Genomic DNA, 16,706 nt, shown 5'->3' with positions numbered 1-16,706 from the left:
ATTCTATTCTTTTTCTCATGAAAGGGGAGTTACCCTTTAAATTCCCTCCCCCCTAGCACATGACTATATTGCTCAAGGAATGATTCAACTGGGAGTATTACTATGAGGTCCCAGCTGGTTTTGCCTGTAATAACCCCAAAGTCACTCTTCTTGTTTATATTGAAGCAGTCATATCGCCTCCCCTCTTCGCTGATGCCATCACATACAAAGCAGAACCACATCTAATCCTGCATTGTAGAAGATGACTTCGGAGTTCCTGCTCACATTCCAATGCTGGAGAAAGGAGAATCAGACCACTGGCTGTCAAAGGATTGTAGAATAAGATGAGTAGCGCTCTCTGGTAAAGTTCACCTTTTGTACTCATATTTAGGGTGTAACAGGTAAAATGCTTCAAATCCCCCCCCCCATGACAGCGGACAGGGGTTCTGCTCCCCGCAGCTGGTGTCACATTTAAAATGTTCACCTTCAGAGCTGCGTCGTTCATTAACAGGGATTTATGAATAAATTAACTACAAGTCCCAACTGTCATCACAGCAGATGGACTTGTGGATCTCACTATAAGTGCAGTAATCAGTGCCGCCATAGTTCATTGAATCTTCCTCCAGCTCTGCAACGAACAGTCTGTGCAGAGGCATGGGCAGAAAGCAAGAGGAAGAGTTTGCATTGGCATTGCAACCACAATCCACTGATCACGGCTCTGCAGGCTCCTGTAAAAAAATAAAATACAATTATAATGCACATTTATTCCAGGAAAAATATGCACTTATTATTTTTTTCAAAGGTGAATTTAGCCTTTAAATCATTCCCTAGAAAAATGTGCAATATTTATTGTCTGCTAGGGGTTGGGTGCAATTTATCTAATTATTAAGCGACAGGTTAAAGGATAAGTTCACCTTTTTAAAAAATAAAAATCTTTTTGCAGGTAAAAAAAATGTGTATTTATTTTTTATTTTTTTACTTGGAGCCTGGAAAGCATTGCACCGGCAATTTACAAATCACGGGTGCCATGCAGGACTCCTGCAGACTTGTCAGTGTATCTGTCTGCTCATACCTCGTACAAGCAGGTAGATACACACTGACAGGATAAGACAATGAACTACCAGAGCGCTCAACAGTACCATGATAGTTACAAGCCAACAGATGCAAAGGCTGTTGGTACTTGGAGTTTCCCATTCACAGAACTCTGTGAATGAATGGCGTGCCTAGGCGAGCGGAGACCCGAATGTCTGCATGTTTTTTTTAAAAGTGGCAGTGAGCAGGGGGAGAAGATCCTGTGCTTGCTGTCACTAGAGGCATCAGCTTCAGGAGAGGGAAACACGTTACATGTTCCACCCTAAAAACGGGTGGAATATGTACAGTAACATGTTCCCAAAGATGAACTTATCCTTTAACTTTGTTGCCCAAAACAATGAAAAAAGTACCACTAAATAGCCCTGGAAACCAATATCAGTTGGATCAGCATGTAGATAGACAGGTGCAAGACAGACAGTATTGGCTTGTCAGGCTTCGGTAGACTTCAACAAAATGGTGTCTGTCTGCACACAGACACCGACTCCCTGTTGCATGAGTATGTATGAAATGGGTAAAATGGTAAAATGGGTTCTGCTTCCATTCTCCACCTGTAGAAAACTCATCCTACCAGGGAGAACAGGAGCTGAAACCATCTTTTGCCCATTCCATTCACACTCATACAACAGGGAGTTTTTTTTTTTTTTTTTTTTTTTACCTTACACGGATACAGATCTGAGAAGATTTTACTTTCTGTTATTATAACATATCAATGTAAATAGTAATTCACATCACACATTATATAATGCAATTCATGTTCCAGAGTTCTTAAAGTGGGAGTTCACCCTAAAAAAATGTTTTAACCTTAGATTGATGCTGATTTTGTCAAGGGGAATCGGCTAGTTTTTTTAAAATCGAAGCTGTACTTTTAGAGAGTGATCTTCTCCGCCGCTTCCGGGTATGGTCTTCGGGACTGGGCGTACTTTCTTGATTGACAGTTTTCCGACAGGCTTCCGACGGTCGCATCCATCGCGTCACGAGTAGCCGAAAGAAGCCGAACGTCGGTGCGGCTCTATACGGCGCCTGCGCACCGACGTTCGGCTACTTTCGGAAAATCGTGACGCGATAGATGCGACCGCCGGAAGCCTGTTGGAAGACTGTCAATCAAGAAGGAACGCCCAGTCCTGCAGCCCATACCCGGAAGCGGCGGAGAAGATCGCGCTCTAAAACGGTAAGTACTGCTTCGATTTTAAAAAAACTAGCCGATTCCCCTAGACAAAATGAGCATGAATCTAAGGTTAAAAATTGTCATTTCCGGGTGAACCTCCACTTTAATAAACATCTTGATGCATCTGTACATTATTTCGGCTACCACAATGTTATATTAGAAAAGGTGACACCTCGGTTAAGAGTCTGATCAGCCCACATGTGCCAACTTTACAGCTGTAAATAATATACCCGCTAGAATAATTTCCAGAAAAGCCATGTTTAATTAACAATGTGCCAAAGGCTTTCATTTATCAGTTTATTCTAGATGCTCAGAAGGTTAACATTCCAATGTATTTATTTTTTTTATAATTAAAACAATCCCTTTTGTTTTGGGTAATTGTACAGCGTCTGCAATTTACACCTAACCATTTTAATCATTGTTGATGGTGTGCCTTATAAATTCAATTTCCTTCTGGAAATGCATCCAATTATTGTTTTCAAAACGACATTATCCTAAAATGTATTTTGCAGAAGGAAAAAAAAAAAAAGAACAACATTGCCTATAAAATCTTTGTTTTACTGCAGCATATGATGTACAGCTCATGTCAGATATTACACTTATTATGACATGTTGAATAAAAGGGGCGAAAACACTGCGGCTTTACTGCTAACTTTTGTTGAAAGAATACGGTTATTTATTTATTTTTTTGTCTGTTAATTTAAAATTGTAATTCTTTGCCTTTCATCAAACTCAGTGGAATTAATTCCACTTACAGAGGCTGGAGATACTGTGAATTTATTTAGTAACAGCAAAGGAGGTAACAGAAAAAAAAACGGAATTTCTCTTTTTTTATTATTTCCATAACTATCAGCACAGCGGTTTGAGAACTATTAGTGTCAAGAAGGAAAAAGTAATAGGTTGCGCATTAAATCTTCTGTCCGCTAAGTAGAAATGAACACAATACTCAAAGGTTGCATTGCAAGTGATCTCCTCAAAATGTATTGTTAAGTGCAGGAATGCGTACAGGCCATCTGTGTCAAGCCTCTCTGAGCATTATATATTACACTGGGACTTTGTGGCTTTGCGGGGAATCCATTGACTTGAGTACTCATTTATTGATATATTTCTAACAACTGTGCTGCCAGTTCTTACCTTTAAAGGGGTTGTAAAGGTTTGTTTATTTTCTAAATAGGTTCCTTTAACCACTAGAGGGCCGCACTATAGACGAAAGACGTCCACAGCACGTCTGTCAAGTGCCGGGTGGACGTCCCTGGACGTCCTGCTATTTACATTCCCCGCGCGCGCTGCTGGGGGCGCGCAGCGGGGAAACACTGTGCCCGGTGCATCGCTGGGAAGCCGATGCGCGTGCCTGGCGGCCGCGATGTCTGCCATGTACCCGCGATCGGCGGTGATAGCAGGGACGTGGAGCTCTGTGTGTAAACACAGAGCTCCACGTCCTGTCAGGGAGAGAGGAGACCGGTCTGTGTCCCTTGTACATAGGGACACTGCATCGGTCACCTCCCCCAGTCAGTCTCCCTCCACACACAGTTAGAACACACCCAGGGAAAACATTTAACCCCTTCCTCACCCCCTAGTGTTAACCCCTTCCACACCACCATGCTAATAATCTGCTTACCAGATGGTAAAGGCAACAGGCGTTGTAATCATACAATGCAGAGGGTTAATGGGAAAACGATATTCCAAACCAGATGGATCGATCAGTGGCACTTGTGGGCATTGATAGGTGGTACTCATGGGCATTGATAGGTGACACTGGTGGCACTTGCAGGTGGCAATGGCAGATGGCACTGGCAGGGAGTACTGGTGAGCACATATGAGGCAGAATTGCCTCTTCCCCATAGGGGTCGATGTCTCTTACAAATAAGCCAGTGATCGGCTTTTTTTTCTCCTCATGCTGTCAGCGCGAGGAGAAAAAAAATGTTTACCGGTGTTTGTTTACATCACGTGATCAGCTGTCATTGGCTGACAGCTGATCACGTGGTGAGGGGTCTGGACTGGCCCCTTACTCGGATCTGTGTCTCAGTGAGTCTCACTGGGTGGGTGATCACGGCGCGCGGGGAGCGTGCGAAGGGGAGGGCGTCAATTGACCTCCCGGCATTTTGGGTCCACTCTGTAGCTGTCATTCGGCTATAGCGTGGGCACCAAGTGGTTAAAGAGATAATAAATCCTTACATAAACCAACTGACATGATTAGCCTCAGTTTATACACAGTGGTGAACTAAATCCTTCTACACAAGCTGTACCTGTCGCTGCATCCCATTCTTCTCTACAGCCTTTCAAAGTTCACAGATCAGATGTTATTTCTCAGCTTCCAGAAGGCAGAAGGAAGGGATCTGATGTCAACCACTGCATAGTACAGAGCAGGGAGTTGCGTGTAATCTGACACCTGAGTAGAGGGAAAGGACACACCCCCATCTACACATCCTCCCTTGGAAACATACACATTTGAGGCTGTCAGTTATCTGCTGTGTGCTAGAGGTTACCTTTCTTAGATGCTCTATTCTGGACTTTCCACATAGAAAAAAGTCTAGGTAGCTCTCTATGTTTATGAGGGGGATGGGCAGCCATGTTTGCCATAATTAGCTCCGTCTCTACTGCTCAGGCAGGGCTTTGATACTAATTTTAACTAGATATAAACATGGATGATCCTAGTTAAAAATGGAGGACAGACATGGGTCAGAGTCACTTTAACATTGTTAAAAAAAAAACTTGCAGTCAGTCGTGACACCTCCATCTTAGAAACATCAAAAAGGTAAGAAACAGGCATGCTGTGTGAATGGGAACATGTGACATACATATAGGGAGTTTTCTCAAAAATTACTGCAATAGTTAAAATATACTTTAAAGTTACAGTCAGACAATCATTGTAGTAGTAGTAGTAGAGATTGAGGAAATGTGTCATTTTACTTGCAACATACTTCAGCTAGATTTCACTTTTCAGTTTAGGTATATTCGTCTTCCAGAAGATCAAAAACTGCTTTTTATTAAAAAAAAGGTTCTTAAAGTGTTTGTAAAGTCAGAAAGATGTTATCTTAATGCTTTCTATGCATTAGGATAAAAAGCCTTCTGTGTGCAGAAGCCCCCTCAGCCTCCCTAATATTAACCTGAGCCCCCTCTAGATCCAGTGATGTTGCATGAGACATTTGGCTGGCTGGGACTCCCCTCATCATTGGCTGAGACAGCAGTGGGGCGCAATTGGCTTCCGCTGCTGTTAATCAAAGCCATTCAGCCAATGAAAAGAGAAGGGGGCCAGGCCAGGCCAGGCCACCGCTCCATTTCTGAATGGACACAGGGAGCTGTGGCTCGGCTCGGATGACCCCTTAGCAAGCTGCTTGCTGTGGGGGTTCTCAATGGAAAGTAGGGGCCAGGAGCATCAAAGAGTAAACCGAGAAGTGGAGGATCCAGGCTGCTCTGTAAGTATATCATGTTTGTTATTTTTATCTACATTAATAAACAAGACTTTAGCATTGCAGATGTGTAAGCTCACTGACAGGTCCACTTTAAGATAGGGATAAAGTAATTTCACTGAGCCATTGAGAATGACTTCAAGGGGCTAATTTACAAATCTTTTTATTTCATGCAAAAACAGAAGTAAACTTTAAAAAATGCGAACGTGTTATAAAAAATTACTTTATGGTAAAAAAAATATATAATATCTCAGAATATGTGCTTACAATATACCAGAGACCATTGGAACTAAGGTAAGTATTTATACCTAAAGTTCCGCTTTAAAGACAAGTGTAGAAAGAGGTTAAAGCTATGCTTTTTTTATTGAAAAATCCATCGTCTAGCAGCTCTTAAAATCACAAAAGCAGTGCGTTACTGCAATTCTCTTCTCTGGCCCTGTTCCCTGCACGCAAGAGGGCTGTTCTCTAAACCAGCGCCAGTCATCTTTTGATTGAATGACACCCAATGTCAGTCTATTCCTTTTTATGTGAGTCCGGCCTTTCAAAGATATACACCTCTGGACATGCGTCATCATGTTTGCAGTACTCCTGGATCGATTGCCACTCACTCCTCACTTCCTGAGCTCCACTCTGTCCAAGAGTAAGGACAGGCCTCCAGTGCCAGATAAGGAGAGGGGGAACCCTGTAATATATATATTTTTTTCAAATACTTTATTTCTACCACCAAGGGCGAGTCCAGGTTCTCATAACAGTCATATCATTAATCACAAAATAATAATCACATCTTTCATAGCAAACTCCATACAACCCTGAGGAGGACACTATGCCGATATTACAGCGAGCAGGGGGACCACCCCCATTCGCTGTATCTGGAATCGCCCTATCCATTTTCCATTTTAAAAATTATAGACAAACAAACAAAAAAAATAAAAAAAAAATATTTCTAACTTGAAGGCTGAGGATTTACGATATGTATTAAGTAATTATTTAAAAATAAAAATAGATGCAAGGGGGGGGGGGATTGAAGGGATAGTGGGCATACAAAACCCAAGCAAAACCCTAGGATTTAACCACTTAAGGACCGCCTCTTGCACATTTACTTCAGCAGAATGGCACGGCTGGGCACATGTACGTACAGGTACGTCCTGTACTAGTACCCAGCCGTGGGTCGCGGGCGCATGCCCACGACCCGGTCCGAAGCTCCGGGACCCGCAGACCCAATCGCCGCTGGAGTCCCGCGATCGGTCCCTGGAGCTGAAGAACGGGGACAGCTGTGTGTAAACACAGCTTCCCCGTTCTTCACTGTGGCGGCGTCATCGATCGTGTGATCCCTTTTATAGGGGGACACAATCGATGACGTCACACCTACAGCCACACCCCCCTACAGTTGTAAACACACTTCAGGTCACACATAACCCCACCAGCGCCCCCTGTGGTTAACTCCCAAACTGCAATTGTCATTTTCACAATTAACAATGAATTTTAAATGCATTTTTTGCTGTGAAAATGACAATGGTCCCAAAAATGTGTCAAAATTGTCCGAAGTGTCCGCCATAATGTCACAGTCACGAAAAAAATCACTGATCGCCATCATTAGTAGTAAAACAATTTTTTTTTTTATAACAATGCAATAAAACTATCCCCTATTTTGTAAACGCTATAAATTTTGGGCAAACCAACTGATAAACGCTTATTGCGATTTTTTTTACCAACAATATGTAGAAGAATACGTATCGGCCTAAACTGAGGAAACATTTTTTTTTTATATATTTTTGGGGGACATTTATTATAGCAAAAAGTAAAAAATATAGCATTTTTTTCAAAATTGTCGCTCTATTTTTGTTTAACGAGCAAAAAATAAAAACCGCAGAGGTGATCAAATACCACCAAAAGAAAGCTCTATTTGTGGGAAAAAAAGGACGCCAATTTTGTTTGGGAGCCACGTCGCACGACCGCGCAATTGTCAGTTAAAGCGACGCAGTGCCGAATCGCAAAAAGGGGCAAGGTCCTTTAGCTGCATTTTGGTCCGGGACTTAAGTGGTTAAAAGGGTTATAAAGGTTCGTTTTTTATTTTCTAAATAGGTTTCTTTAAGCTAGTGCATTGTTGGTTCACTTACCTTTTCCTTCGATTTCTCTTCTAAATGTTTTTTTCTTTGTCTGAATTTCTCACTTCCTGTAAGCTTGCCCCCATCATCCAAGCCCTTCTGGCTGGGGGTTAGTCAGCCAGAACAGCTTACTGAGGAGAAACAGGAAGTGAGAAATTCAGATAAAGAAAACAAAGAAAAAAACAGTTAGAAGGGAAATCGAAGGAAAAGGTAAGTGAACCAACAATGCACTAGCTTAAAGGAACCTATTTAGAAAAAAAAAAAAAAAAAACCTTTACAACCCCTTTAAGTGTTTGGATTTCAGTGGTAGTTTTATCATGGTGAAACTTGTTTTTTTTTATAATTAAGACATAGCATAGGAAGCATCAGCGTAGAACCACTTCCTTCCAAAGTCATATTCTGATACTGTCTCCACTGCCCACTGGCATTTTTCATCAATCCTCAGTTTCTGCATATTAACAGAGGCTATACTCAGAGCAGCCAGTCATAATTTTCTTTTTATTCTAGTGCAGAATAGAAGATCAAAGCAGAAGGATCTAATTAATTGGCTGCTATGATCAGCACAGACAGTTATTCCTTAGGACCTTTAATAAAGGAGGCCTATACTGTCAATGTGAGCTTTCTGTTAGCTCAGAAGAGAATTGCAAATATACTCATGGAAACAAGTAAAAGTAACATGTCCACTGGGCACGCTAGACACGTCCATATCTCCTACAACCATAATGAAATAAGATGGGTAATAAACACTATTTACATACATCATGATCTCACTAACTTACTAAATCAATTTCACAAAAATGTGTTAAGAATTATATACACACCTATGTATATACAATTAGTCTGTGAACTCAAAATTTGCATCAAGCTCTTGTCTATCACCACCATCTGTTTCTTATCTCATTCATCTTACTAGCGTCAGTTTGCAGCAGCCTCATTAACATTTATTCATGCTGCAGTAACACTTCTCTTTCATGCTTCTAAATGGATAATGCTTTATAAAAAGGAAGACATTTCTAAAAATTGAAAAGTAGGAATTGATTTGCTAGTATTATGGAAACATTAATGAAATGGGACTGCACTTAAAATAAAAATAAAGTAAAACTTTCTTTTTTTTTACTTTTGGATAGATTGGAGAAGTATCCACAGTGAGGCCGCGTATACACGGTCGGTCCAAACCAATGAGAATGGTCCGACGGACCGTTTTCATCGGTTCACCACTGAAGTGGCCTGACGGTCTGATGTGCGTACACACCATCAGTTCAAAATCCGATCGGGTCAGAACGTGGTGACGTAAAACACACAACGTGCTGAAAATCAAAGTTCAATGCTTCCAAGCATGCGTCGACTTGATTCTGAGCATGCGCGGGTTTTGAACCGATGCTTTTGTGTACTAACCATCGGTTTGGACCTATCGGGCAGCGGTCCATCGGTTCGGTTTTAAAGCAAGTTCTAAAATTTTTGTCCGAAGGACAACAGACCGATGGGCCGTACACACGGTCGGTTTGGACCGATGAAACTGGACTTCAAGTCGTTTTCATCGGTTTGGACCGACCGTGTGTACGCGGCCTCAGGTTTTTATTTCCATCTGTGCCCCCATTGGGGAGAGTCACCATATTTGTTCCGTTTACGATTATCCCCAAAAGTGAACATTACAAATAAAATGTCCAAAACAAAGGATTTCTCACTTTGGAAAGATTTCCTCTTCTTCATGGACACAGAGGACATAAAAAAACTGACAGGGCTATAACCCTCTCTTAGTCTATCCAAATTGAAAAATGTTTGCCTTTAGTTCTACTTTAAAAACTAAAACCTGTCAGTAGGGTTGCTACCTCATCCCTTTAAACCCAAGCATGTATTAATTACACAGGTTCTGCCATTGGTTAAGGTGGTAATTAACCACTTGCCGACCAGCCCGCGCCAATATATATTGGCATAGTGGCACATTAATCCTGCGATTCGCCATACGGGTACGTCTTCCCCTTTAAGAGTAGCCGGAGGCGCACCCGTGACACGGTGGGGGACCCAATGCGTGTGGCCAGTGGGCGCGATCGCCGTTGGCCACCCATGATTGCAGGAACAAGAGCTAGAACCTGGAATTTGAGTGTGTTAACACACAAATCTCTGTTCTGTCAGAGGAGAGGAGACAAATCGTTTGTTCCTAGTAAGTAGGAACAACGATATGTCTCCTCCCCCAGTCAGTCCTATTCCCATACAGTTAGAAACACTAACTAGGGAACACATTTAACCACTTGATCGCCCCCTAGTGTTAACTCCTTACCTGACAGTGACATTTACACAGTAATCAGTGCATTTGTATAGCTCTGATCGCTGTATAAATGTCAATGGCCCCAAAAATAGATCAAGTGTCCGATCTATCCGCAGTACTGCTAAAAAGATCACCCCCATTACTAGTAAAAAAAATATATATATAAAAATACCATAAATCTTTCCCATAGTTTGTAGACGCTATAACTTTTACGCAAACCAATCAATATATGCGTGTTGCGATTTTTTTTTTTTACCAAAAATATGTAGAAGAATATATATTAGCCTAAACTGATGAAGAAATTTGTTTTTTAAAAACATTTTTGGGGATATTTATTATAGCAAAAAGTAAAAAATGTATTTTTTTTTTCAAAATGTCACCCTTTTTTGTTTATAGCTCAAAAAATAAAAACCGCAGGGGTGATCAGATACCACCAAAATTAAGCTCTATTTGTAGGGAAAAAAAATAATTTTGTTTGGGTACAACCTCACATGACCGCGCAAAGTTAAAGTGATGCAGTGCTGTATCGCAAAAAATGGCCTGGTGATTAAGCAGGCAAATCTTCCGGTCTGTAAGCAGTTAAATTCACTTAGTGCCTAGTTTTTGCATTGGCTGTTCAGGAGCCAGCAACCGCCGGCTTCCTAACAATGATGAGTCATCCTCGCTGACCACAGATGTAAACAAAAAACTGAAAAAAATTAAATAAAAATGCGAGGTCCCCATCAATCTATACCAGACCCCTATCCAAGCATGCAACCTGGCAGGACAGGAAAATGGGACGATGGGTGTGCAGCCCCCCTCATCCTGAAACACACCAGGCCCCCCCTAAAGCACCTTGTCCCCATGTTGATGAAGACAAGGGGCTATTCCCAAACAACCCTAGCCTGGTGGCTGTAGGGGTGCAGGGGGTAGCTATTCATTCCCAAACAAAAGGACATGTATAAATAAACACAGAACATAGTCCTTTATTAAAAAATGGCCCACAAGATTCCACCGACAACTCTACACTGAAAGAGTGCCCAGAATTGTTCCCCAGCGGGTCTGGCTGGTGTCCCTTGTTAGAATCTTCAATTGCAGGGAGAGGAACGAGTTCCCTAATGCCAGAGGCAGATTTTGAAGCCAGTAGGACAGGGCCGGCCTGGTTTTTGGTATCAAACAAATCAGTCTGTTCAGAGACAGGAACTAATTGTCCCATGACAGATTGTAGAATTGTAGATTATTTGAAAGAAACTAGGCAGACAGAACTGCCTTGAAGGAAGAGGTGTCAGATCCATAACCCTCAAGAAGAAGCAGAAAGTGATATGACTCCAGAGTCTCTGAAGTTTTCCTTAGGGAAGAAACATTCTGGTTAATGTCTAGGACCTACCCCAGATATTCCAAGCAACATGCCAGAGTCCGCAATTACTTTTGAGCCTTTAAGATTTATCTGAACCTCTCCAACATCTGGACATTCTGAGGCACACTTTCTTTCAGAGCCCCCGCCAACTGTTCCCTCAAGAGAGGGTCATCCAGGTAGCCCATATTTAAGATACCTCGAGAGTGTCAGGCCTTGTACTCACGAGAAGACATGTCCGATGAAACCGGTCCGCGGACCGTTTTCATCGGACAAGTCTGCCCGGGGACTTCTGTTCGATGGCTGTACACACCATCGAACAGAAGTCCGCGCGTAAACAATACGCGGGGCGTGTCCGCGGTGTCGCCGCGTCGATGACGCGGTGTCGCCGCGACAATGACGCGGCGACGTGGGCGGCCTGCCTTTAAAATGCTTCCATTCGACGCATGCGAGGGATGGCGGGCGGCCGGACATGTACGGTAGGTCTGTACAGACGACCGTACATGTCGGGGGGACAGGTTTCCAGCGGACTGTTTTAAAGCAAGTCCAGGAAACAGTTGTCCGCTGGAAACCTGTCCGATCCGCCGGAAAATGGTCCGCTCGTGCCTACACACGGCCAAACATGTCTGCTGAAACTGGTCCGCGGACCAGTTTCAGCAGACATGTTTGGTCTTAAGTACGGGGCCTAAGAGATCACAGAAGATAAGGGGACACTCTTTACATCTGGAAAAAAGATGTCATCTCCAAATATGAAAAGGCTTCTTCCTAGTAAGAGCTGTGAAAATGTGGAAAAGACTCACTCAAGAGGTGATTCTGGCCAGCTCAGTAGATTGTTTTAAGAAAGGCCTGGATCCTTGTGTAGATACACATGATATAACTGGATACTAATATTTATGGGTAAAATTGATCAAGGGAACATCTGATTGCCTCTTCGGGGATCAGGAAGGATTTTTTTCTCCTGCTGAAGCAAATTGGATCATGCTTTATTGGAGTTTTTTGCCTTCCTCTGGATCAACTGTGGGTATAGGATTGTATATATTTTTTTCCCCTTCTATTGGTTGAACTGGATTCAGAGAGGTAATAATTGATCTCACTGATTCTATTCAGGATTTTTTAAACAATTTTAAGCATTTAGGGCTTTGAGGTCCAGAATTGGACAAATGCCCCCTTTGGGTTTGGGAATAGGAAATGGGTTGGAGTAAAACTTCTGAAAGCACTCCTCAGAGGCCCCGTACACACGACCAAACATGTCCGCTGAAACTGGTCCGCGGACCAGTTTCCGCGGACATGTCCGACCGTGTGTACGGCCTAGCGGACAGGTTTCTTGGCCTAGCGGACAGGTTTCCAGCAGGCAAAAGTTTCTTAGCATGCTTAGAAACTTGTCCGCTGGAAACCTGTCCGTCGGACATGTCCGCTGGTTAGTACGTCTAACCAGCGGACCGAAATCCTGCGCATGCGTCGAATTGATTTGACGCATGCGTGGAAGCATTGAACTTCCTGGTTTGCACACGTCGCCGCGTCACCGTCAACGCGTTCTCTGTCCGCAGGGATTTTGATCTGATGGTGTGTACACACATCAGACCAAAATATCCCAGGAGACATGTCCGCTGAAAACGGTCCGTCGGACATGTTTCATCGGACATGTTCGGTCGTGTGTACGGGGCCAGAGAGTGGGGCAATGATCCCTTGATCCAAGAGAACAGAGAGCACAAGATTGAGATGGCTCAGGCACTGAGTAGATACTGGAAGATTGAGAAATTGAGAAAGCAAGGAGGAGACATGGAAAAACTCAAACTTGTTACACTGAAAAAACACCTCTAGTACCCAAGCATTGAGGATTCAAGACATTCAAGCACTTGAAAAAAGCCAGTATATGTCCTCCCACTCTGGAAAGTGGGAGTGCAGCTTCATGCCAAGGAGGGCTTGTCAGTGGATTTGGCAGGACTTAGAATGTCTTGTCTAGTGGGTGGAATAAAGACAAGTTTGATGGGTCTTGATGTGGAAGTCGCGAGCGTAGTTAAGCAAAAAGGATACTTCAAAGAAATAGTAGAAGACTTGCTAGTCTTTTTCTTAGGCCTCTTTAACTGAGCAGGGTGGTTATTTTTATCCCCAGTAGCATCTTTGATGTTAGCATCCAAAGCAGATCCAACAAGACATTTGCCCCTTGAAGACCATGCAGAATAAATGCTTCTTGTAAGGGAAGTCCACAGAGCCCTGTGCAAGTGCACTGACAGAAAGACCAATTTGAGACAGTAAGAGGAAAGTATCCAGCAAGTGGACAGCCTGTAAATTAAACATTTGGTCAATGTATTCAGTAATCTGTGATTCAATTTCAGCATCAGTCTTAATACACTTCAGGAATTTGACACAGTCACAAAAGGTCTGGAATAACAGAACTACCGCCAGAACTGTGTGCAAAGTGACACCTGCCAAAGAGAACATGGCCCTAGAAAGGGCTTAAAGTCTCTTATCATTAGAGTCCTTACATGAAAGGATATCCTCAATAGAAATGGAAAGTCATGTTAAGGGAAGAGATGGTCGGATATACATCTGGAATAGACCACCTAGGGAAAAATTCTTAATGAAAAACAGTATGGTGCCAACAAGCACAAATCAAGGTGCTTCCAATCTTCATACAGAAACAACCAACATAAAGAGGGTTTGAAAGAAAGGTTAGACTAGTTTCCACAGCTGGAGGCTCAGAAACAGCCAAGGCTAAAAACAGACCAGGCACTAAAGCTGCAGGGAAAGGTACATTTGTGGCTTCTACCATCAGGGTCAGAAATACGCTGTGCCATATGCAAAATAAAGTCATGCACGACCTTCAACAGGGGAGCAAGCCAAGCAATACCTACTGGAGCCAGAGGGGATTCTTAAGAGGGGGTACAAATAGACTACATGAATCCTTGCTAGCTACATTTGTTAGCCCTTTTAATGAGCATACCCTGACCTGTTAGTGGACAGTAATACCCAGAAGAGTTGGACTATCCTTATGTATCTATAATTAAACTTGTTGCACCCATAAGTTTGGCTAGCAATGGACTGGATCAAGGTAGGTTAGGCAGTAGGAAAAAAAATCCAGGGACAAAGTTCCATGTGGCTTTCATAGCAAGAGCAACAACAGGAAGATGTTCCCTTCAACAGAGTGTACACATGCCATGTGCCCGAGGGTCACTTCCAGGCTGGACCCTGCCTGATCCAGCAGGGTCCAGTCACAGTAAGATCAAAAGTTGAGACTGAGTACAACTTTGTCGGGTATTGGTGAGAAAGTGAGAGACCCTCTATAACTACCTGTTTTAACTGAATAGAAAAAAGTTGCTAAAAAATAGGTACAGTGTTAAGTCAGCGAAGCTGAGAAAAGGTGTCCTTCCTCTTAGGACACTAGAAAAAAAAACTGAGACATGCTGGTATGTAGGAGTTGTCCTGGAGGTGGCCTACAATTTTTGTTTACCAGTTTCCAATCCTCCTGTAGGCAAATGTTTAGACTAGTTTAACATTTCCTGTGTTCCTCAATGGTTACTTTATTTTCCTGAAGTGTATATCTTTCACTTTAAAGGCTTTTCACTTTTACTAAAAGCTGACACCTTCAATTAAAAGTATGGCTAATTTAGGCAATATCAAAAGCAGTAGACATTTTGCTTCTTTCTAATATAACAAAAAAAGCTGGTCTCCAGGCAGATGAATTAAACTCATTTCGAACCTCCGTTTTTGATGATAAGGTTCACAGCAAAGCCCAAACAAAAAGTAATACAATTAAAGAATAGCTAGCCAAGTTCACTTTTGGAGAAGAAATACAAAAGAAAATTAAGATGAAATCTCTCCAAAATGAGTAGATTTTTATTCTCTTAGACTGTTGTCACCAAAGCAGGTGTCCTCATTGGAAGATTTACTATCAGGTCTTGTATGGGTGATACCAGTAAAATATTGGATTGCCCATCACGTTTTGTCCCACTGGTCATCAGTTTAAATATAGAGGGTACATTTTGCTAGTGTGGCCACAGACAATAATACAGACCTGAAAGAGGTTTTGGCTCAAGATGCACATTAATGTATTAAGTACGTTTTCTCTATTTTTTATATGGAAAGCAAAAATCACTTCACAGTGTAAAACGAGGGTGTTATATTACTATATATTTATTTCCAGGATTGGAATTATTTTGATTGCAAATTAAGTACTTTTCCCAATAGGAAAAATACATTTAAAGCGGTGGTTCACCCTCCTTGACATCATTATACCATTACATTCGGCATCGTAGCGCGAGCTACGGTATGCCGGTCTTAAATTTTTAATCCCTGTACTCACTGTGCTATCGATCATTGAAGTTTCCGACTCCCGCGGGGAATGGGCGTGCCTATGGAGAGGGAGGATGATTGACGGCCGGCTCTGGCACGTCACGCTCCCCGAAGACAGCCGGAGTAGGTCTCGGCTCTTCACGGCGCCTGCGCACAGGCTATGCGCAGGCGCCGTGAATAGCCAAGCCTATTTCGGCTATTTCCGGAGGAGCGTGACGTGCCAGGGCCGGCCGTCAATCACCTTCTCTCACCATAGGAACGCCCATTACCCGGAATCTTCAACGATCCATAGCACGGTGAGTACGGGGATAAAAAATGTAAGACCGGCATACTGTAGCTCGCGCTACGATGCCGAATGTAATGGTATAATAAAAACATTTTTTTTTTTTTTTTAATAGGGTGAACCCCCGCTTTAATAACTGTAATCTTGTTATGTATCATCACTACATAGATGCAAGTCTTACCTGTTTGAACTATTATCCTTTTCTGCACTGTGCCTATTGGAAAGACAGTAAATTTACACAGATAGGTACCAGTGTCTTCTACTGACGCATTTTTCAAAGTTAAAGAAAAGTCGGATGAAGAATTCTCAACATATGTCATTTTACCCTTGTAGTTTTCTGAAATATATATTCCATAAGTCTTATGAGTAGAAACAATTAGTTCCCAGGACGATCCATTCCATTTCAGCCAGGAAGACTGAATTAAAGTCTCATTGCTAGTATATATGCAGTCCAACGTTATTCTCTTTCTGAGTAATACTTTCGTATCCACAAATTCATCAAGCAGAACATCTAAAAATAAAAGCAATATTATGTTTGAAATTATACAGTGACAGCACCCAATAATGGATTTAGTTTGTGTATTGCAGTCCACTATGCTCAGTAAATACAGATATTACATTAAACATGACATTAAACTGCAATTAATAAATACTGAGATTAAATTTGCATGTGTGCATTTCTTACTTTTAATTTGCAGTAGAATCAATCCAGCAAAAAACAGCATCTTCTTAAGCATGAGCTCTTTACATTTGCAAGAAAGTGAAAATAGTTTTTCTGTC

General features: G+C 42.2%; 1 protein-coding gene across 1 annotated transcript in view; it reads right to left on the bottom strand.

Annotated features, from left to right (window-relative positions):
- The window catches only part of LOC120940829, a 60,891-nt gene extending 44,460 nt beyond the window's left edge, over positions 1 to 16,431 (bottom strand). Inside the window, exon 1 of the mRNA XM_040353903.1 lies at positions 16,108 to 16,431. Coding sequence (XP_040209837.1) covers positions 16,108 to 16,246 — 139 coding nt within the window. The 5' untranslated portion in view covers positions 16,247 to 16,431. The remainder of the gene's footprint in view (positions 1 to 16,107) is intronic.
- Positions 16,432 to 16,706: the final 275 nt, after the last annotated feature.

This window comes from Rana temporaria, chromosome 5 (genome assembly GCF_905171775.1).
Source record: "Rana temporaria chromosome 5, aRanTem1.1, whole genome shotgun sequence".
Classification (NCBI taxonomy): domain Eukaryota; kingdom Metazoa; phylum Chordata; class Amphibia; order Anura; family Ranidae; genus Rana; species Rana temporaria.
The sequence above is the reverse complement of the archived record's forward strand: the minus strand, read 5'-3'. Positions and strand labels throughout refer to the sequence as shown.